The following is a 22,676-nucleotide window of genomic DNA, read 5'->3' as shown; positions in this document are numbered from 1 at the left end:
TTGTGTTCATGATTTAATAGCTGGTGAAGCTAAATATCATCAAGGTTGTTTGTGGTACTAGTATGCTGAGAGGAAACTGGAGAAAATGTGACAAACAACAACTCTAATGATTGTGATCGATGTTGTTGCTCATTAGTGGGTTTGAAGATTCTGCGAAGAAGAGTTACGTATTCCGGCTTTGATGAAGTAATCAAAATGTAGTTATTATTTTTTTTGTGTAATGAAGCTGGATGTCATTAGAATTGATCAGATTCATTAGAATGGAGGTGTCAGATTCATTTCAGACTCGCTTGTATTCATTTCGGATGAAACTGGCTCCCCTGCTTGAAGGTATATATATATATATATATATGTTAATTTACTGTGTAATGAGATCAATGTGCAGCGGATATAAACACAGCGTTGGTTCCTGTAAAGTTTGACCGTGTACCATTATCGAAAGTGCTTAATAACAGTGATGGAGGGTGCCAATTCTGAAGCGGAATACGGACCAAAATCGTGGCAGGATGAGACTCTTCTCACCGTGGTTTAATCTCTCCCAATCTGTCAATGTGTGTACTACTAGTCAATGAACAATAACATTGTTGGTGATATTGTATATCACTTTTGAAAACGGAGTGTGAGCAATCTATCTATTCTCTCTTGATTCTCAGAATCATGGTGCTTCCATCTTTGTTGCGCTGCCTCCTTGAAGCCGTGTGAGACCGTTGATCCCCAAAGTCTTTATTTTGTCACCTTTAGCATGTTGGCATATAATACAAGAGCCAATAATGAATTTCAGAAGACTGTTCACTTGATGCTGCGGCACATGAATCGAAGCTTGCGCACGGCTCCATGACTTGGTTTGGGATCACTCCAACTTCACCCAATCTTACTGCCGTCTCTTTTCTGCTTTGCTCTTTGGCCTAAAAGAAGAAAAAAAAATTAGATTATTGCGAGCTTGACGGCATTACAAGTAAATCAATGTCCACAGATATCAGCACCAGGTTGCAATACTCTTAATCTTTAGCTGGATGAGATTTTCATTAAATTTGCTTACGGCAATGGCCGCCATTTTGATTTCCTTGATTATCTAGATCTCGGATCGTCGAAACGGCCATTCTAATCGATTTAGAATACCAAAAATCAGTGTGAATAGACCCCAAGATTGTCTTTCTAGCCCTACCGGTTCAAAAGTCATGCGATGTCTGAAAATGATCTCGAATGAATTCGTTCATGAGAGCTCCAAAGTTCCACGTCACACTTTACTAGTGCGGCGGCCATCTCAAAATCGGACATTTTGGATGCAAAAACGAGGTCGGAAGAGTTTGGCAACCAGTCACTGGATTCATCAGGGTAAAATCCTTTAAAACAAAGTAGTCGTTGGCAAGTAATGCCGACTAAATGTTAAATGTCAGAGTGGGAACCAGTCTATTATCAGAGATCCATCAGTGAGTGCCAGGGAGGGCTTTAGGCAAAAAAAGAGTTGGATTTTGTTTTTTGTTTATCGCTCTCCAGTGCCGAAATCTTTGTAGCTTCGTGAAAGGTAATGTTAAAGGATCACCGGCCCCATTCCTTAGCGGGTCTAGGGTAGTGTTTTTTAGCCCCCCCCCCCACAAAGAAAATAGAAAACAAACAACATTTGATTTCTTCAAAATGCCAACAACACCGAGCAACGCCAGGTACCCCCGTACTCGTACTCAATAAATGCAACCGAGTAAAGTACAATGAAGCTGGCAAGAGAGCTTAGGCGTAATGAACTCTCCTTTGAGCTGTCTAGTCTTGCTTCGATTCCCGGCCCAACTATAAAATGTCAGATCGGTGGTTCACAGGCAGGGCATCGTTATGTGGGACGCAGTCTCTCGCATGGGAAAATACGACGGTAAGCTGGGGGTCTGGTCTGCTCGCATTAGCTAGTGCAGGATAAAGATCCCACGGTGTCCTTCATGAAGAGTAGGCTCGGTGAGTGATCACCGGCATCCTTAACAAATTACAAGTTCCTAGCGTAGCTGTGCCTCCGATCGAGCAATGCAGCCTTCTGTCAAGCTGTGCTTGACGAGAGAGATACGAGTTCCCTAACAAGGAATCTCAATACAGGAGGAGGCCATTAATAGGCTCATCAAGCCTGTGTTCTGATTGCCAATGTATGGTTGATGTCCAGGTCCGTGTTCTATCTTTTTAAAATGTGAAGCATTACACAAGGAGTAGCATGTGCCATTTTTAAAGTCTTTAGTATGACTGTAGGTTTGAACCCCCGACTTCCCAGACTCAGAGTGCATGCTCTAATTATTGGACCACCGAGTTGGAGAGTGTTAAATGGAATGGTACATGGAGATTATGCCTGGTGTTGGCTTAATGGATAGAGTGGTGGGCTTGGGATCCTCGGGTCCTGAGTTCAAATCCCGCTCAGCTGTTGAATTAATACGAGGTGGTGCTATTACTCGGCCTGTCATCCTTCCGAGGTCGGCAAAATGAGTGCCATCTTGCTGGTATCCTGTGTCGGAGTGGCGACACATCCAGGATTGTGCCCAAGAGACAAGGAGACAGCTTAGGCAGCACCAACGCTCTGCACAGAGTATGGTCCCAATCTCCTACTCCTAAATGGAGATTGGAGATGGAGATTGAACGGCAATGAATGCTACTATTAAAATGAGGAAGGACTTTGTAGACAAACTCCATCAATTTTGCATGCACCATTCTTGCTCATTGCTACCCGTCCCTCTCCTTGCCTCATTGCAGTATTTTCACATAAAAGTTAAGGCTCATGGAAAGGCTGGACAACAAAGTGCAGAAGGCTGACGTAAAATATTCATTTATGGATACAGACCGACATGATAGTTGTGAGCAAAGAAAGTTACAGAGGAGGAGTGGACAGTGTAAATGAGAAAGACAGTGGTTCGGAGTGTACGAGGGACAACGTTAAATGTGGGGATGAGCTTACGTCTTAAAGGACTGGAGGGAAGAGTGGGACTCGATAGATTCAGGGACACAACTTGTCTATTGAGAGAGAGAGAAAAAGGGGGATAAAGCAGTGGAAGTAAGCGGAAATCTTGGACTTGAAGAAGATAATATGATGTCGATTATTGGATGAATAAGTGCAACCAGGATCAGCTGGATACAAATGGAGGGCTGCCATGAGTAGGTGGGGGGAGGGAAGAGTCGATAGAGGACAATGATGCCAGAAACCTGTTTGTGTTGAAAGAAGTGTGGGCTATGTGCTCTTGCCTCTTGCTGAAATATACCAGTTGGACTTAGGAACTTGTAATCCTTTGCTTGCAGGAGTGAAAGATGAAGCATCCTCATCCACATAATGGGGAGCCGTACTCCATGGCATTGCAGATACATGGCTTGTACACTGCGAAGAGCTGATAACAGCCAGAGGAGGACCAGATAGCTCGCCAAAGTATTCAATGGTGTCGGATGACACCGGAAGCCAGCTTGAAAATGTGATCAACCCAAAACATGTCATGGCGGATTGCAAGGCCAAGGAGTTCCCAGAAACTGCAACTCCATTCGACTATGACCACAGAAGTAAATTGGACACTTAGCGTCACCTCCAATCCAGATGCTTTGGTGTTGGACTTTATGTCCATTGGAGATCGGGGGAGTGCTCGTCACGCTCCACATATTTCGATTTACCCGCCATTCGCACCAAGTGCCTTCTGGTCGAATGGTTTGCATAAGCGGGAACAATCGTCTGGGTGGCAGATGGACGGTTGTTCTTTGTGGATTATGTGGTTTTAACGAGTGAGACATAATCCGTGGCCGATGCTCACCATAATGGCAAGGAGGTCTGATTGATGTCCAGTGCTTCCAGAAAGTCTACACCCCCTTTCAGAAATTTCACCTTTTGTTACCTTGTAGCCCAGTATAAAATTCCATTAAATCAGACTTTTTCCACCTTTTATTTACACATTGTAACCCATAACTTTATCCCAGGGGTCTTTTGAAAGCTCCTTGGTGTCATGGTTGAGTCTTTGCTGTGGAATGCACTACCCAGCAGAGGGAACCTCCAGGAACAGCTGATTTTATTCTGAAATAATCAGAATCACTACAATTTAACACAAGTGGAAGCCAATTAACTTGGTGTGTGATTCTGAAGGTGATTGGTTACACCTGAGCTAATTATCCTCACCAAAGGAGAGGGTATTGCATTTGGGTCCGTTTGTCTGTCTGTCTGTTTGGCCGCACAGAACTTTCATGTTTTTCTCTGCAACTGCTTGTCGGATAAAGACGAAATTTTCACGGTTAGTGCGACTTTTCATGTTGAATTTTTAATGATAATTATGACATCATAGGTCACGTAATGTGGCAGCCATATTGGAAAAAATGGAAAAATTTGGACCTCTATCTCTACCAAGGAAAAAAATTGAAGCTTGGCACATAGCAAGTACTTCTTATAGGGAATAAGTGATTTTTTTAATGACGTCATATGTGCACTCATTATGACGTCATAATTGCATATGTAGAACGTTACATCGGATCAGTATGAAAATTTTTGAGGGTCATCTAGGGATAAAATGATCCATAGAAAAAAAAATTAATGACATCGGTCACATGATTCGGCAACCATATTGTTAAAAAAGAAACCTTCAAAAATCTCTGAGGTGGCTGAACAGATCGAGGCGAAACTTTACACATGTGACCACCTGTCCATGAGGAAGAAAAAGTTCACACATATGATGTCATAGGTCACGTTGTTTGGCAGCCATGTTGGATTTACCCTAAAACCTACAGAAATAATCTTCTCCAGAACGGCTGGACAAATCGAGGGGCAACGTCACACAAGTGTTCCCCAAGCCTTGGGGATACAACTGTGTTCAGGAATAATTGAAAGGTCACATGGTTTGGCAGCCATATTGGATTGAAGAAAAATATTAAATAATGTTTTCTCTGGTACCGCTTAATCCATCAACATGAAACTTCACATTTATGATCTAGTCGAGTGGGGACTAAAGTTTTAAATTTCAACTTGATCAGACACATGGTTTGGAGGCGTATTGGATTTACCCTCAAGCCTATAAAACAAAAATACACCACTCAAAAGAAGTCCTGGCGAGGGTCTTCAATCTCTGATTGCTATTTTTCTTGTTTAAAGTTGATATGATAAGGGGGTGGGGGGGGGGTGGACACTGACCCAACCAAGATATTCTAATTTTGTATTTTAAATTAATTTTCTGAAATTTGTATAATGTTTGTTTTTCACTTGGAACTTATGGGTTCCAATGTGTAAACCAAGTTGGAAAAAGTTTGATCTAATGCAATTTAATTCCAGGTGAAAATTTTGAAACGGGGTGTAGACTTTCTATAGGTACTGTGCATATATATATATATATATATATATATATATATATATATATATATATATATATATATATATATATATATATATATATATATGTGTGTGTTTACATTGATGTAGCGAAGCGTTATTGATGGTTTTGAAGTGTATATTGATGATTTTCTTTGGTTCTTTAAAAACAAATTTTGCTCTTCACTGGCTTCTTGTCTAATCCTATCAGATTCAGCCAAGCTGTTTTTCACAATGGGACTTTTCACTGGATTTCTAACAAGTTTGCTCTGCACCTTCACCATCTACCTACTCCGGTAAGGAGCCATCTATTTAGTACACATGTAGGAGGAGAGGTGTTTGCATGGTCAGACATGTGTATCAGATATATGTGTGTAGGAGAGATAGAGGGGTTAGGTAAGTTCAAAAGATATGAATCATGTGCATGTGCGTGTGCGTGTGTATGAGCATCACTGACATTATGTGCATAAATTCTGTATATGTTCAGTTTATATAAATAGTGTTTTCCATAATGTTTTATGTATTTATTTCATTTGTACATCGTTTGTGGAATTGATGAGCTTGTCTTGTCTTGTTTTTTTTTTTTTAAAGCCATATTTATTGTTGTGCTTCCATGAACTGTATGTCGTGCATGCAATCTTGTCATGACCAATCACCTTGCAAGGTTCATGACATCACTCCTGCCTGTGGGGTGCAGGTAGGAATTTTCACCCATCATGCCTATTGCTGTGTCCTTTTAACTTGACTTCACTTATCTTCTGTGGACACTATCAATCTATTTACCTTCTCCCTCTCCACCACCCCACCACTTGTGGAGGTCAGTGTCGGAGGAGTTTGGGAGGACGTGATGGATTAGTTTTAAGTTTGTTTGTATCCGTATTTGTGAACTTCAGAAGCTCAGGTGCTCGAAATATGGCTTTCCTTTCCGTACTGTGCGAGCATATTCGTGACTCAAATTGATGTACGAATCACACTTTACTAAGAGTGAAAGTAATATGACTGCACGAGGAGTTATCGTCCTTGATGTCGTGTCATCCGTTTTGTTTGGTTCTTGGATATTTGAAGAAGGGAAAGAAGATTTTTGGAGCCTGCTTGTCACGCAATAACAGTCGAGGAAGATGCTTTAGCAATTATGAGAATTGCTGGCCTAATAGCGGGCACCATTGTTTATTATCCTGTGCCCTCTGCGTGCCCAAATCTCTAGTCGCTAACCTTGCATCGTTACGAGTCGAACCAACGTCAGCTTGTGTCAGTGCCTAGGGAGAAGTTGATGTTGCCAACCAACGAAGTGCTTTCATCTGGAACGTCCCTGTGTATCTTAAGTGCCTGGTTAGAGCCACAGATTTATATTACGCTCTTCTGAACTTACAAACAAATCTTATCAGGCTTCAAGGGATTTGTCCAAGCCACAGGGATGGCATGGTAACTTCGTAGGTGTATATCATCGCAGCTTGAGAACCCAAAGAACTTTGGTTTCATTCGAGCCCCTGTGATAAATTATTGTTCCCAGGATGTACTCTCATAAAGTTGTAAAATTATGCCTTTGCAGCCACCAGAACTTATTATTTTTAAAAAAAAAACCTCTGTGGCCATAAATGCTGCGCTTTATTGATGTCGATTTTATGAAACACAAACTAAATCTCAGAACCCACCATGAGCCAGCCATCGTTTCATCGTTTTGATTTTTTTTTTTGATTTTTTTTTTTTAAAAGATGCGTGAACACTGAACATGTTTTCATGAAGCCATTGTAAAACTGAGGGGCATTGAAAACATGAAACTAAAACGTGAAAAAAAAGGGGCATTCATTGGTGGATCCATTTTTGAATCCGCACAATGCTGTAAAGCTATACTTTGAAAATAGACTTGTACAGAATTACATTTTTATATTACCCAATCAGGAGTGGAAACACAAATATTGATGGTGGCATTATATGGAGTCATCATCATCATCAATGTACCAAACTCTTTATAGAGTGTCAGTGCTTCCAAAGCAGTCTTGGCAAGGATTACACCGCATGATAGACCATTGCCACCCCAGCAGTGAATCAGGGCAGGAATTTTGGAATTTGGTCAGGGTGCTGGTGATAACTCGCCTACTCTTCATGAAACGCACACCGTGGGATATTTAACGTCTACCAACAACCAGTGCCTGCAGATTGGTCCAAATAACATCCTTTTATAAATGGATGGCATGCGAAACAAAACGGAATGAAAATGCATAGCCGAGTCGGGATTCCAACCCAGATGAGACGACTCAAAGCCGAGTCGAAGCTATCCTGCTAGCCGATTATATTCATTTTACTGATACTGCAGAATAAATTGCTAATGGTGAGGTGGGTGGAAGGAGGGGTGACCTGAGTAAAGAGTAGGTGAGATAGTTTCACGTTGGTGGTGCCACCTGAGCTTGACTGGGTGATATCAATCGGAGAGAAAGCTTTAAAAGGAAGTCAACATATAAGCACTGAGATTTAACCTTTCGACAACCGTTGAGCCAAAAGGTATTTAAGTTTATCATGATTTTGGGAACACCTGTATCCCGCATTGGTTGTAAGAAGGTGCAACACTGACGCTAGATCCTCGATCCAAAACAATTATCTCATCGAAACAGAGACTTTATTAGACATAATCATAAACATACACCTTTTCGTAGACCCCGTTGGACTTGGTCCGAAACGGGGGCTTATGGGTTTGGTCTTGATTTTTGTGTGCGTGCGTGCATCCGCAACAGTTTCTCGGACATGCATTTGTCATAATGATCTATGACAAATAAATCATTATGACAAATAATGATCAAATGACAAATGATCAATGACAAATAATGATCTCGGACCGCAACAGTTTCTCGGACATTCAAATTCATAATTTGAATTACCTTTTAACCCAGTGAGACGTAGCTGGAAATGAAAGGTAGAGATAGTTGTAAAGACAAATGGACAAGCAGGTGCTTTGTTGTCTGAATTGTCTTTCATCCCTGGGTGTTTGTCTCCATCGGTTTGCATTCACCCTCACAATTCCACTCACTCTGTACACCAATAAAAACTACTTCCTCTATCCGAGATCCTCTTTACCTGTCCATCTATTACATCTTACTGTTTCAATTGATTTTAGCCTTTTTATCTACTTCTTTAGAACTGTTCTTGAGCTTTACTAAATACAGTACATGAATGATGGAGATTTTTTCAGCAATGGACATTCCCTTTGTCTCTTTTTCTTTGCATTCCTTTTCAAAGTAACCAGACTCGGTGGTGAAATGGTGTGGTTGTGTTAAGTGTGTGTGTGTGTGTGTGTGTGTGTGTGTGTGTGTGTTTGTGTGTTCCATCATGAGCCTTAGCCTTTGTATTTAAAAAAGAAAGAAAGCAAATAAAAGTCAATCAAGGCAGGAACCTTGGCCAGCAATCTAGACTCAATTTATGTTTCTCCTGATATCTTGGAGCCGAGTATCAGGAGAAAACCAGGCTGATCTTGTGGAATGTAATACCCAAAATGTGTCAAAATGTCTCATTCTAATCAGCCAAGTTAACCAATAGCTTGGAGAGGCCTGGCCTGCGGGGAGGCGACAGGCCTGGCCGGTGCAGATGAGTGCCCCAGCTGGTGCAGAGGCTTAACCGATGCAGAATGCAGAGGTCAAGATAAAGATTAACAAGGGAAATATTCAGCTTCACTGATTTTGCAGGAATTAATAGGCCATAAATTATAATGAAGATAAATATATCACAATGTCATTGATGCACCACAATAGGATTGGAATTATTGCAATAATAATAATAGTAACAACAGCTGTTGTTACTTTGATTGCATTGATGATCCTCATTGTGTTTGCAGGAAGACAAAGTTTATGAAAAACAGGAGCCTCCAATTGATGCGTACAGCACAGATGGACAAAGAAACGACAAGCAACGGAAAACATCAATTGCCTGTTTAGATAAAAAGGAAATTGTTTGTAATCATGTTGGAGAAAATCTGAAAGCAAGCTTTTATGTTTTATAGGGTCAGTACACAAATAAGATGAAGCTTGTCTTTGATATTTATCTTGGTCATATTTTTTATATTTTATCCAATTGTTAAAGTTCATAAAGAGTTGTACCCAAGATGTTCCAAACGCGAGATGTTTTAAATGTCACAGAGAGAGCAGAAATAGACTTTATTCCGTTAATAACAAGCACACTCACAAAATATGACCTTGGAGAGTCAAAATGGAGGGTGTCGGTCGTAAAAATATGCACAGAGTGAAAAAGGCACAAAAATGAAGACCAGTGGACACTCGGTACCCAAAGATAACGGACAATCGGAATAATGTCCATGACTTTGTGTTGGAGGAATTAAAAATCTTAAAATGGATAGGAATCAACACCAACCAAAAAGAGCCGGTTAATGGGATTTATATAGGATTCCATCCATATGGTGTAGCTATGGGAGTTATAGGGGATTCCAACCGTATGGTGTGACTGTGCGACGGTCAGTGACGATATATGTGTCCTCTTTTTCACTATTATCATCTAATTAACGAACACGGATGTCATAGTCATTATCTAACCACGTTTCTCCATTTATTTCTCTTCCAGCTCTAAAAAAAAAAAAAACTGACCATGAAAAAATTTCTATATTTGTAATTTAATACAAATTTGTATTTACTGCCTAATGCATTATGAAAAATGATCACAAACCTCATTATCTAGTAAAATGTATGTTTATTATATGAAATATTTTATCAGGGTAACTATTTCAGATCGTAGCCAGGTCAGAGGTCATGACCATTGTAGTATCGGGACACCTGTCAATGGTTATGTGAATTATAAAAATTAGCTTGAAATATAAATGAGTGCAATTACATTTAAAGTTCAGTTCAATATGGTGCGACAGACAATCTGCCAGGTATTCCTGAAACATTTTAACCCTGACATTTGTGGGTCGAGTGATGAGGGAATGGACAGCCGGCATCCCAGTGGCTATGGGTTCAAATCCAGCCGCACGGCTGCGGTATTGAGCATTCACATTCATTCTGTGTCAATGGGAAATGAGCTCGTCTCACATGAATTGCCATGTCACTGTGCTGAAAAACCCAGCCGGCTCATTAATGACTATCGGGGAGAAGGCCTGGTTTCGTCTCCAGGTGATGCCGTTCCACACTTTGTTGTCGATTGTTAACATCCTCTCGGGGAATCATTTGATGGACACTAAAATGCTATCTATGAAAAGGCAGCAGTGCCAAAAAATCCCTCTAACAGAAAAGAGGGAAATAGTATCCCCTGGAAGGGGATTGTCCCCCGAGAAGGCAAATCCGACCGACATGCGAGAACTTTGCCCCTACTTAGACAGCCAGCTTAACAAATGGTTTTGATCGACATTTTACTGTAACCACAAAACCAAGGCATTCACGACACCATGGTTGGATATCATTTTGATTGTGATTACCTTCCCACGCTGTCACACTTACCAGGATGTCCATTTAGTTGCTGTTTTTTCAGCCAATCCGGAGATCATTTGTGTCGAGGGTCAAACATTTAAAACGGATGCAACGACGACCGGCAGGGGAATTGTAACGGACGTGCGATAATGGCAGCTATGCTGTCGTTTTGCTCGAGCTGGGCATTGTCTCGGAGGTCGCAGGCAAAACGAACACCGCATGGTCAGTTTCCTGGTCTAATCTCCCACGGTCACCCTGGCCTTGCAAAGCCTCGATGGCTTCCCTTGTGTGCACCGAGCAGTGCGCAGAACGTACCTGCCTCTCTCTCTCACAAGGCTCATTCACCACCGTTAACCCACCATCGATCACTCTGTTTCCATTCATTCAAATCATCGACTGGTGTCACTAAAAAAAAAATAAAATAAACTGATCATTGGAATCCAATCAATTGATCATTTGAGTCCAAACTAACTTCAAACTTTTTTTTTCTTATTTTAAAGGAATGCAACATCAACATTTATTTGTGCAATTTTTTTTAACCAAGTCCAAAAATGCACGCAAGAGTTTATTGGCACTAAAATGATGGTTGTGCAAATGATTATTATCAACATGATGTATCAGTGTGTTAACGCGTACATGTACAGCTATAGAGGGGGAATAAGGAGATTCGATATCGATGATGGACTCTGGAGTGAAAGACCTGGTTTATGACTGATGAGAACTGATCATCACACCTGTACAGGGGGGGGGGGGGGTTTCAAAATGATTGTTGTATTCGATTATTATATCGTTCGGTCACAAGACTTGACCGTATGGGGTCGATGTAAATCTTCCCAACCCATCTCCACCTGAGTGTGCCTTGTGAGGGTTAACCTTGTTGGGCAGTAAACTCATGCCCTGACACAGAATAAACGGTCATTGTCTCCATATTCTGTGTCTCACTCCATTGCATACCAAGTCACTAAAACTGTGCATTGATGGTTTCCCCACAAACAATAAAATTCCACATTAATCAAGCCGTTAAGGTCCCAAAACGCTGCCCATACTGCCATTAACTTTCCAGCTGACGGCTGAACCTTCAATATTTTTGTTGGTGGAGACCAAGAATGTCTAAACTCCATGCTGGCTCGCTACAAGTCTTGCATGAAATGATGGACCCAGGTCTCATAATTTGTCACAATCTTCAAGGACCCATCTCCCCCACCCCTCTTTCTCTCTCATTTCACTCTAAAAGGTGGCATTCTAAAAGCTCTGCTGCAATAACCTCATATCACGGATTTCCTTTTGAATAAACATGGGTTTTATGTGAGAATGAATGATTGTTTCAGCACTTCCAACATTGACATCCAATTATTGTGCAACTTTAGGTATTTCTCCTAAATATGGCAAAAGTAGTCTCCCTCTATTTTGTCCCTCATCCCTGCTGCTGGTGTGTCCCTCATCACTGTGGCCATTCTTCAAAATTACTTGTTCAACGTGTCTAATGTCTGCCATGTTATAGTGCAAGGTTCAACACATATGATAATATTCAAGATTCCTCACCAATTCATAACAATTTTCTTTAAACTCACCTTAATATATACCTGGTTTTCAATCACTTTTATTACTTAAAGTATTTATACAAGACGTTGTGTTGTTTTGGCTCTGATTTCTGCAACACTAAATGAAAACAGCAAATTCTGGCACCCAGGTGTTAGTTTCAATACGGCCTTTTCCTGTTTTTCTATCAACACAGGTATCATACGAACACAATTATGTCTCCATTTGACACAAACATGTTGCAGACATAAACATCTGCAAACATGCATCTGACCGAGCATTGACTATGACGAACTTTGGAGTTATTCTGTACGAGCGAGGTATCGAATCGGAGCCCAGAACCTTTAAAAAAATGTTTTGAGAGATTTTATGAAAACTCCCACACACTTTACGACATGCAGGGACCCCAAAAGCTGCACCGGAAATGTGGCGGGGCTGGTCACAAAACCTGAAAATGTGGTGGGGATGGTCCCAAAACCTGAAAATGTGGTGGGGATGGTCCCAAAACCTGAAAATGTGGTGGGAATGGTCCCAAAACCTGAAAATGTGGTGGGGATTGTCCCAAAACTGTGCGAGTGGTATGATGTAAAATTAATGTTCCTTTAATGATGATTATGAATGTGATCATGGTGACGATGCTGATGGTGTTGGCTGGGGAGGGGGTTTGCCTCTGATGTGCCATGATGAAAGGTTCGGGTTATTACAGAGAAATAGCAAAAAGTCTCAAGTGAATGTGGTGTGATGTTGACGGAAAAGTCGATAAACACATTTTGAATATTACGGTGAATGTCGAACCTCCTAATGTGTCTACACACGGACAATTTAATTCACTGCAAAAGTTCTTGATAAACAGGATTCCTCGTCTTTATCTTTTACAGAAAGATCAGCGTCGTTCGCGTGGAAACACAAAATCATCTTTGTATTGAGATAATTATGAAACCTCGCACCCACTTTCTTACACCCGCTTCGACCCCACAAGGTTGCACAGAAAGTTTGTAACAGAACAAAAGGAAGAGTATAAAGAGAGGGGGGAAGGCATCAGCAGTGATGAAATGTGATGAGAGATGAAATCGAGGTTTTGGAAATTCATCATGGAAATTCATCAACAGTGATGAGAGATGAAATCGAGGAAGACTAGTTTTGCTGTCATCACAGCCTGGATTCTTCCTCGAACGTTTGCGACCAGTTTTTGATGGGTTGGAGGTGGGATCGTCTGCTCACATCGCCAGTCCCCTCAATCTTTCGTACTTTATGGTTGTAATTGTCCAGCATATGGATCAAGAGTGATCCAATACTGTTGTGGTGCCGGGTCTCAGTGGCGAGCACGACCGCTAGAGGGAGCAGTAGAGTCGGCTCCACCGAACACACCGGAATTTAGGTCGTGACCCTTGGATAAGTCCGAAAGGCACGGGCCCCTTACAGGACCATGAATCGCCAATAATTCGACCGCGTGGGGTAGGGTTAATTGCCAAACTTCAATATACCTAAGTACCCACGCAGCAAAGCTACCGGGGAATTCACACCCTCGACAGGCCTCGAGTGGGACGAGCCTTTACCGTGCTCGAACCGTGTGTAACCCGAGCGGATGGTTACCGAGGCCCGTCGATCCAAATGAACAATCACGGCAACAACGGCCTTCCTAATCCCCAATACGCACCGTTGCAAACCAATGGCAGAAATGACAAAGAACGAGCTGGTACATTCAACAAAAGGGATATTTATTTATAACAATAATCGGGGAGGGAAACACAGAGCAGAGTTATCTGAATAAAGAAGAGTATCAAATGTACAAGCAATTCCTTAAACAATTCAACTTGGAGACAGGGCCCACGGACACACACACAGGCACACACAAATACTCAGAAAGAGATGGACCTCGAGGTCTTTATTGCCCCTTCAGCTCGGAGGGAAGAGAACGTGCTGGCTACCTGGCCGCGTTCGCGTGGCTGAACGACTGCACCTTCCCGGAGCACCAGTTGCCAAAGAATGGACCAGGGCAGCTGAACCCATAGGAGGCGAGACGAGGTGATCTCCCATGATGAGATGGTCGACCGCTTGTTGTAATGCGTCAGACGAGACTCCTCGGATGCGCAGGATGCAGTCAGCCGCAGACCCAGACAGAAGCGCGCTCAAGCAGACGGGGTGCAATCTTCAACTCTTATTCCATCGTTTTTTGCGGTGGGTCCGCTCCCCGGTTGCCTGCTCTCATTGGGTGGAGAGCGTGTCACGGCTCCGCCTTCTTGCAAAGGACCGCCCCGGCTCTGGTATGCGCGTCGCCCATTGGGCGGAAAATGACGCATACCCCTATTTGGCGGGCAGCCAGAACGAAGCGCTTCGTGACCATATTTGGGCCAAGCCAGAGTGAAATGCTTCGTGACCATATTTGGTGCGAAATCCACACCACCTGGGGCATGGAATTCCGCACACGCCCGGATGCCGGCGAGTGCACGGAGAGCGTGGACAATGCCGCGAGCAGAGTGTTGTTGTCGTTGTTGGTGATGTAAAAAAATCCTAACTATAAAATAATCCACAGTGCACGTACAATTAATCACCCATTAAACATAGGACGGGACCCTACCTAGAAACACATACTTACCGATATAACTGATCTTTAAGGACTCTGGCTCTTGTGTGCGATGGGTTCCAGATTCGTAACAATACATCCTACCATCAGACTTGAACAATGCATACATGGACTTGTCGTTCCACAAAATCTGTTTATGGACTCCTGCCTCAATCTACCTGTATCCTTTCGGATAGCATGTTCACACTGGAAGGGCACTCGGTAGAGTGTATATCCCCGCCAGGAATCGGGACCTGAACCAAAATCGAATCTGCTTATTCTTGTCACCTGCCCAACTCATCCATCAAGTTTTGTCACAATCCGTCCACAACTTTTTTGAAATACTGCATCGTGATGTAGGGCCGATATCCATTTTTGCCCCTATCTCTCAATTATGAAGAATCACGAAACAAAATCGCCTGGTGTTAAGGTGGCTGCCTTTAGATCTTCGGGTCTTGAATTTGAGGCCCTGTCCTGCTGATGAAATAACACCAGGTGGATTGAATCAACCTGTCATCCTTCTGAGGTCGGCAAAATGAGTACCAGCTTACAGCACAGCCACGCTTCCAGAAAATGATGGAACCAGTAATTCTCATTTCTAAATCCAGATCCGAATCTTCAACCAATATCGAATCAATTTGATCCTCGTCACACACCCGATCTCTCCACCAGGTTTCATCCGAATCCATCCATAAGGAGATCTCCTGCTCACAGATAGACGAACACTAGTGAAAACGTAACCTCGGTCCACCTTTGTTGGCGGAGCCGTTAAGAAAGTACCTTCCATCAATGGACCCTACCTTTTGTAGTGTCCATTAATGATATCAAAAGTTGTGTAAATTATACGCGTTTGTCAGGAATTCTTAGAGCTGGAAATTCCTTTAATGTCGACAATCATGTCCGCAGCCCATCTTTGGTTTACTGAACAAGACTGGATGCTGCCATTGGGTTGGGGCCTTGGGGGTCCTACACCTCATGGTTGAGGACCATCGCACGCTAGGCCGATGTTCGCCGACACAACTCAACAAGATTGCCGGCGACTAATCTTGTACAATGTTGTTGGGTCGGAGACCGCCACGCACTAACCGACTGTCAACGCACTATTAAAATGGCGATGCATAAGATGTGTAGGGAGAGGATGATAACGGTGAAAGCTCTGATCATTGGTGCTTTGGCAATAGTGCTGGTACGTCGCTGATGGCATGTTGGGAGAGAGAAACGGATTTGGGCGAAGTACTGAGTGGAGAGAAAGCTGACTCAGGGAGTGGTCAAGGTATGAACACGCACACACACACACGTGTAGTAAGTACATATCAATGTAATTCAAAGGCTATTCTAGGGACATAATGTACCTACAACAGCTCTATTTTATTGTTTCTGAAGGTTTGTTAAATACAGGAAATAAAGGGCAGGTTCAGGCCATTACATTGAATTTTCATTAATAATACCTTTTGGCCTTCAATGTTCACAAAATCTAAAAGTATTAAAAAATTGCTGCAACAGATATGAATCTGTCATTGAAGCTGCCGTCAGAAGCGACTGAAAGATAAAGTTTAACCGGTCAATATAACGTGCCGAGTCAGAGATTTCCGCACACGACACGGTGATGCTCGATCATCGTAAAAGTTGAACACGACGCGCCTGAAAAACTAGTTGACGATGATCGTCAACGGCCGCACATCACACGATTGTCCACAACTGTCACCGACAATCTTGTCGCGTTGCGTCGACTCGTGTGCGGCGACCCTCACTCCCACAGTTTACCCAAAACATGGATTCAAAAGTTTCCCTTTAATAATCTTGTATAAAATCCTCTTTTGGTTGTTAATTTGTTGAAGTGTACACCAAAATACAAATAGGTTACAATAACAACATAAAGTTTTTGAGTTTTTTTTTTTTTTTTGAATGGCACAACCCCTACCTTCTTAACAATTTTCACTGTGCGGGCGGCAACACGTGATGTAAACATGTGATCAGCACTTATTGTTGCAGGAGATTTGAAACATGATTGATGCTGTGTTTTTTCATGGGGTTAAGCAATTGGTCTGATGTCGTGTTCTTGCATAATGTATGGAATGAACAGAAGGTTGATCGGAGTACGCAAACCCTTGTGGGGGAGCAAGGGAGAACCTGATGTTTCGGGTGTTGTCCCTTCTTCGGAGCAGGAGGAAAAGGGTACTGCGGTTCGAGTACTCCAAACAACGTTCCGTTGATTCCATCCATTGTTCCACCTGTCGGCCAATGGGAGATCGACGCTCACCTTCAAGGATACGAATGTGATCTTGGATTTCTCGTCATGTCAGGTTAATGAAATGTACTTTATAATGACCTTTTGAAATTGTTTTAGGAAACTTGCAATCTGTTGGAAAGCAAACATTTTCTATTTTTAATTATTGCTTTTTGCCTGAGAGGTTTAAAAAAAATTTATTAATCCACAACATCAAGGCTCAGGGAAGCGTGGAGGAAGTGTTCATTTTCTTTGTTGTGTATGGCAATATGTGGGTGTGTTGAAGTTGAATGTCCTGGTTCTGCAGCCATGTGGCTGCCACAGGGGTGAGTTGGTGGAGAACTAAAAGTCCTTCCAATAGCTGCCGCAAAGGAGAGTGCGAGGTGATGTGCTCCATCGTCTGAACTCCTCCACAGTCAGAGAGCACATTCGGCCTCATCCTCCATCGGTGGAAGGTACTACCGCAAAGGCCCTGCCCAGTGTGGGGCCTGTTGAGGGCTGTCCATTGCCTATGTGGGAGTATGAAACCGGGTGGGGGAATGGTTCGATCATGTACAATATGTTTTATAGGAGTTGTGGCAGCCTCCCAGCTGGCCCTCCACAAGTCTGCTGTGCTTTGATGGGCTTCGGTGAGGAGGTCGGCGTGGTTCCATGGTGCTTTTCGAGACTTGAGGCAACAGCACGGATGTTCAGTGAGAAGGCGCTGGGCTGGAATTTCGGTCGCCAAAATGTGGCTCAAGTATTGCGATGACAACACATCCCTACGGATGGCTGGCGGAGCAATGTTGCAGAGGATGTGAAGCCACTCGATCTTTGTTGACATGAGGGTTCCAGACACCGTTCTCATCGCGGTGTTGAACTGAACGTCGATGCCTTCGTATGGGCACTCGCCAACCAGATGGTGCGCAATACTCTGCCGTCGAGTATATGAGGGCGAGCGTTGCCGTGCGTCAGGCGTTAGTGCCGGCACCCCACGATGTTTTGACCAGTTTCTGGACGAGGTTTACCCATGCCCTGACCTTCTTCTTGCATCTTTGCAGGTGTTCTTTGAAGGTCAGGGCCTGGTCACATGTAACCCCAAGGTATTTAGAATAACCGACATTTACAACTTTCACACCGCAGAATGTCACATCATCCTCTGCATTTGCTGTGCAATTATCAAGATGGTGGGTGCAGACGGCTGTTTTGTTTGGTTTTGGCAGAGCTTCCATTTGTGTAAATACTCCCACAGTATGCCCAGATCTCGGGTGGGAGTGCGATATTAGCATAGGTGAGTATGAAGGAGGTCGTCGTTAGCATGTCGCTAACATAGAGGTTATAGAGGGCGCGAACTAGAACAGATCCTTGAGGAAGGCCAACGGGATAGTCGGGCCATCTCCATAAGCTTTCCCACCACTGATAGTAGGGCTATAGTGTGGTAGTTGCAAGGCAAGTCTGCTGGCTTAACAGTTTTTAGGATGGCAATAGCACTAGCCTTCTTCTAAGCTGCAGGAATTTGCCCTGTTACATGGACTGCAGTAAATAAGGCCGCAAACCAGATAATCTCGTAGGTTTTTAAGAAATTCAGGGAAAATTTTGGCTGCCCCTACAGCATTGCTGTTTTTAGTTGTTGACAGTGTGGCATCGATGCCTTTCTTTTTAAATGGGGCCGACAGGTGGCTGCTCAGTGGGCTTTGATGGAGGTTTTGGAGGTAATCCCTTTTAATCTTCTGCCTTGCTGATTTGGAGGTTGGTGCCTTTGCGGTCTAGATGCGATGGAATCAGGGGAAACTCTTGGGACGGCAGCGGTAGTGTTTTCTGCGGCACCTAGTTTCCTCCACAATGCCCATGATGTTCGTTGACTCCACCAACTCCTTCCAGAGCTTCAGACATTCAGTGTCGAGAGCTTCAATTGGTGTCTGCGTGACGTCCGGGTTCCCAGTTTTGTTGTGCTCCTTTCAGAGCCCGTCAGTCTCCGCTGTCTGGCAAGATGTGTAGGTCTTGCGGAAGCCGTGCGTTTTGGAATCAGTGGCAACAAAGGGAGGGAGACATACAAATTCTGCATACTTAGCTGGGACAGGTGATATATCCTCGATCTTGGATTCAGCTTCTCAGTCCAATCCACTTTCTGGAAGTTGCAGCATGATGTTAGCTTTTTGGGAAAGGAGCAAGAACTCTTCTCAATGCCATCCTTTGTCAGGAAGCAGAGGTCGTGATTTGCTCTGGTCTGCCACCATCCCGAGTGGAAGGTCTTTGGCTACTTTGGGTCAAACAGCAAGTTGAGATCGGCGTCGACGCCCAGTCGGTTCGCTGTTCTCCGGCCACGTCATTTCCCCTTATCCCCATTCAGTGTGGTGGTTGTTCAAATCCCCCGATGTAAACCGCGGGGTGGTTGTGTTGGGGTAGGGCAGTGATGGCCATGTTTGTGTGGGCGGCTTGTACACATTTGCAACAGCGACACCGTTTACCTTTACTGTTGTGTGTAGCAAGTTATTGTCTATGGTTTCGATGTTTGGAAGACCGTGTCTGATGTAAGTGGCGAGGCCTCGTTTTGTTGCGTTAACAGAGGCCATGAGGTTGTCGCCTGCAATTGTTTTCTTTGCATCCTTTTTGTCATCCTCGCTTTGAGTTCCCTGGAGTATGGCGACGTCGATGTTGTAGTCCTTCAGGATCTTCACGAGGATCTCACATTTAGGAAATGTCAGCCCCTCAATATTGAGTTGGAGGATGCAGAGGGAAGAACCCACTGGTCTTGTTGTGGTCCACGGTGTTTGGCCCTGAAAAGGACCTTTATTTAGCGTAATGCAACCTCGGGGCCCCCTTGCTGGGGGTTGTCCTGAGTGCATCGGTGGTATTGACCAGTTGATTACATCAATCCCGATATCTTCAGAGTATAACTCTGTCGAATATATCATTTAACAGGAGCACTGTGGAAGTGCTCATGATGATCTGACAGTCTTGATGTGTCAGCAAGTATCTTCCTTTAGCTATTCCACGACTTCTTTAATTGCTCAAGTTATTCTCACCTTCATGTGGAGTCAGCCAGGGAATCTTTTTGGCCCAAAGTCTTTAACGATCCGGCTGGCGAAGCCTGTCGTTCATCTGAAGGTGGCAGGAATTTGTAATTTGTTCGGTGTCGGAAATAACTCACCTACTCTTGTGCAAAAGACACCGAAGGATCTTTAATGTTAACCAATTCATGCTTGCAGACGGAACACACAACTTGATGTCCGTACGAGGGACGGTGTTCCATGATACCTGCGTATCACCAATTTGAAGGTTTATCGTCAGGTCAGGACCTATGCATCATCCTGTCAGACTTTCTTTACCTATAGTACAGAAGAATAAGAATAGAATATGGAATTAAATTGGCAAATAATACAAGTACAGTTCCAACAGCTCCGATATGTGGCGGAAGCCAGTTCACCTTCAATCTGCTTCAGCTACTGATGTAAATAATGTTTCGGGAAATTATGTAACATGGTACTACACATCACTCATGGGTTTGCTCATCACTTCCTCAGCCCTCTCCTTCTAACAAAGGTGATGAAAATGATGACTATGATTCTGTCTCATGACCTCTTTGAAATGCTGTCATGCCTCTCACTAGCCCAGACCCCCTTTTATCTCCAGCCCTGCCCCCCTTCTCTTATAGAGGTGTAATTATCACTGCTTTTCTTAGTTAACAGTTCCACACCACAGTGTGGTCAATATGTCAGGTCTTTGTGTTGTGGATAAAAGTCTTTGTTTGGTTGTACGTCAGGCCTTTGATTGTGGTTATCTCCGGACATGTCTGGACGGTGGTTGTCTTCAGATGGTGGCTGTCTCCGGATGTATCCGGATGGTGGTTATCGCCAGATATGTCTGGGCGGTGGTTGTCTCCGGACGTGTCGGACGGTGGTTGTCTCCGGACGGTGGTGGCAGTCTCCGGATGTGTCCGGACAATGGTGGTCGTCTCCGGATGTGTCTGGGCGGTGGGGGTCATCTCCGGACGTGTCTGGGCGGTGCTTGTCTCTGGACGTCTACGGACAGTGGTTGTCTCCAGACGTCTATGGGTGGTGGTTGTCTTCAGACATGTCCGTGCAGTGCTTATCTCCGTACATGTCCGGATGGTGGTTGGTGCCAAACGTGTCCGGACGGTGGTTGTCTCCGGACGTGTCTGGGTGGTGGTTGTCTCTGAACGTGTCTGGGTGGTGGTCGTCTCCGGACGTGTATGGGCCGTGGTTTTCTCCGAACGTGTCCAGATGGTGGTTGTCTCCGGACGTGTCTGGGTGGTGTTAGGCTCCGGACGTGTCCAGGCGGTGCTTGCCTCCGGACATGTCCAGACGGTGGTTGTCCCCGGAAATGGACAGTTGGTGTTCGGCTCCGGACGTGTTCGGGCGATGCTTGTCTCCGGATGTGTCGAGATGATGGTTGGCTCCGGACTTGTCTGGGTGGTGGTCGTCTCCAGACGTCTCTGGCCGGTGGTTGTCTCCAGACATGCCCAGGCAGTGCTTGTCTCCGTATCTGTCTGGACGGTGGTTGTCTCCAGAGGTGTCTGGGTGGTGTTCAGCTCCGAACGTGTCCGGGCGGTGCTTGCCTCCGGTCGTGTCCAGACTATGGTTGTCCCCGGGTGTGGACAGTTGGTGTTCGGCTCCGGCCGTGTCCAGACTGTGGTTATCTCCAGATGTGTCCGGCTGGTGCTTGTCTCCAGACGTGTCCTGATGGTGGTTGTCTCTGGACGTGTTCGGCTCTGGATGTGTCTGGGCGATGCTTGTCTCCGGACGTGTAGTATTACCGGTAGACAATGGAATTCAGACATTATTTTGTTTCCATCTTCACTGTTATTCCATGTGGAATCATTTTGATGAGACGGTATGAATCATAATTAAGGCTCCACCGCACGTCTACCTTCCCGTCACTCATGCTGCCTTCTCATCCCCTCATGCTGCCTTCTCATCCCCCCATGCTGCCTGTCCCCCACTCATGCTGCCTTCCCCCCACTCATGCTGCCTTCCCCCCACTCATGCTGCCTTCACCCCACTCACGCTGCCTTCCCATCCCCCCATGCTGCCTGTCCCCCACTCATGCTGCCTTCCCCCACTCATGCTGCCTTCCCCCACTCATGCTGCCTTCCCCCCACTCATGCTGCCTTCACCCCACTCACGCTGCCTTCCCATCCCCCCATGCTGCTTTCCCTCCATTCACAATGCCTTCCCGTCCCCTCGTGCAGCCTTCTCATCCCCTCATGCTGCCTTCCTTCCACTCATGCTGCCTTCCTTCCACTCATGCTGCCTTCCCGTCACTCATGCTGCCTTTCCCTCACTCACGCTGCCTTCCCATCCCCGCCATGCTGCTTTACCTCCATTCACGCTGCCTTCCTATCTCTTCATGCAACCTTCCCATGCCCCCATGCTGCCTTCCCCCCACTCATGCTGCCTTCCCATCCCCGCCATGCTGCTTTCCCTCCATTCATGCTGCCTTCTCATGCCCCCATGCTGCCTTCCCGTCACTCATGCTGCCTTCCCATCCCCACGTGCTGCCTTCCCGTCCCCTCGTGCTGCCTTCCTTCCACTCATGCTGCCTTCCCGTCCCCACGTGCTGCCTTCCCGTCCCCTCGTGCTGCCTTCCTTCCACTCATGCTGCCTTTCCATCACTCATGCTGCCTTCCCGTCCCCTCGTGCTGCCTTCTCA

General features: G+C 44.7%; 1 protein-coding gene across 1 annotated transcript in view; it reads left to right on the top strand.

Annotated features, from left to right (window-relative positions):
• Positions 1-12,011, top strand: part of LOC147020958 (atrial natriuretic peptide receptor 3-like) — a 32,735-nt gene extending 20,724 nt beyond the window's left edge. Inside the window, exons 7-8 of the mRNA XM_085890684.1 lie at positions 5,502-5,586; positions 9,114-12,011. Coding sequence (XP_085746810.1) covers positions 5,502-5,586; positions 9,114-9,213 — 185 coding nt within the window. The 3' untranslated portion in view covers positions 9,214-12,011. The remainder of the gene's footprint in view (positions 1-5,501; positions 5,587-9,113) is intronic.
• Positions 12,012-22,676: the final 10,665 nt, after the last annotated feature.

The sequence above is a fragment of the Eptatretus burgeri genome, chromosome 8 (assembly GCF_056783735.1).
Source record: "Eptatretus burgeri isolate ZD-2024b chromosome 8, Ebu_testis_v1, whole genome shotgun sequence".
Lineage (NCBI taxonomy): Eukaryota > Metazoa > Chordata > Myxini > Myxiniformes > Myxinidae > Eptatretus > Eptatretus burgeri.
The sequence above is the reverse complement of the archived record's forward strand: the minus strand, read 5'-3'. Positions and strand labels throughout refer to the sequence as shown.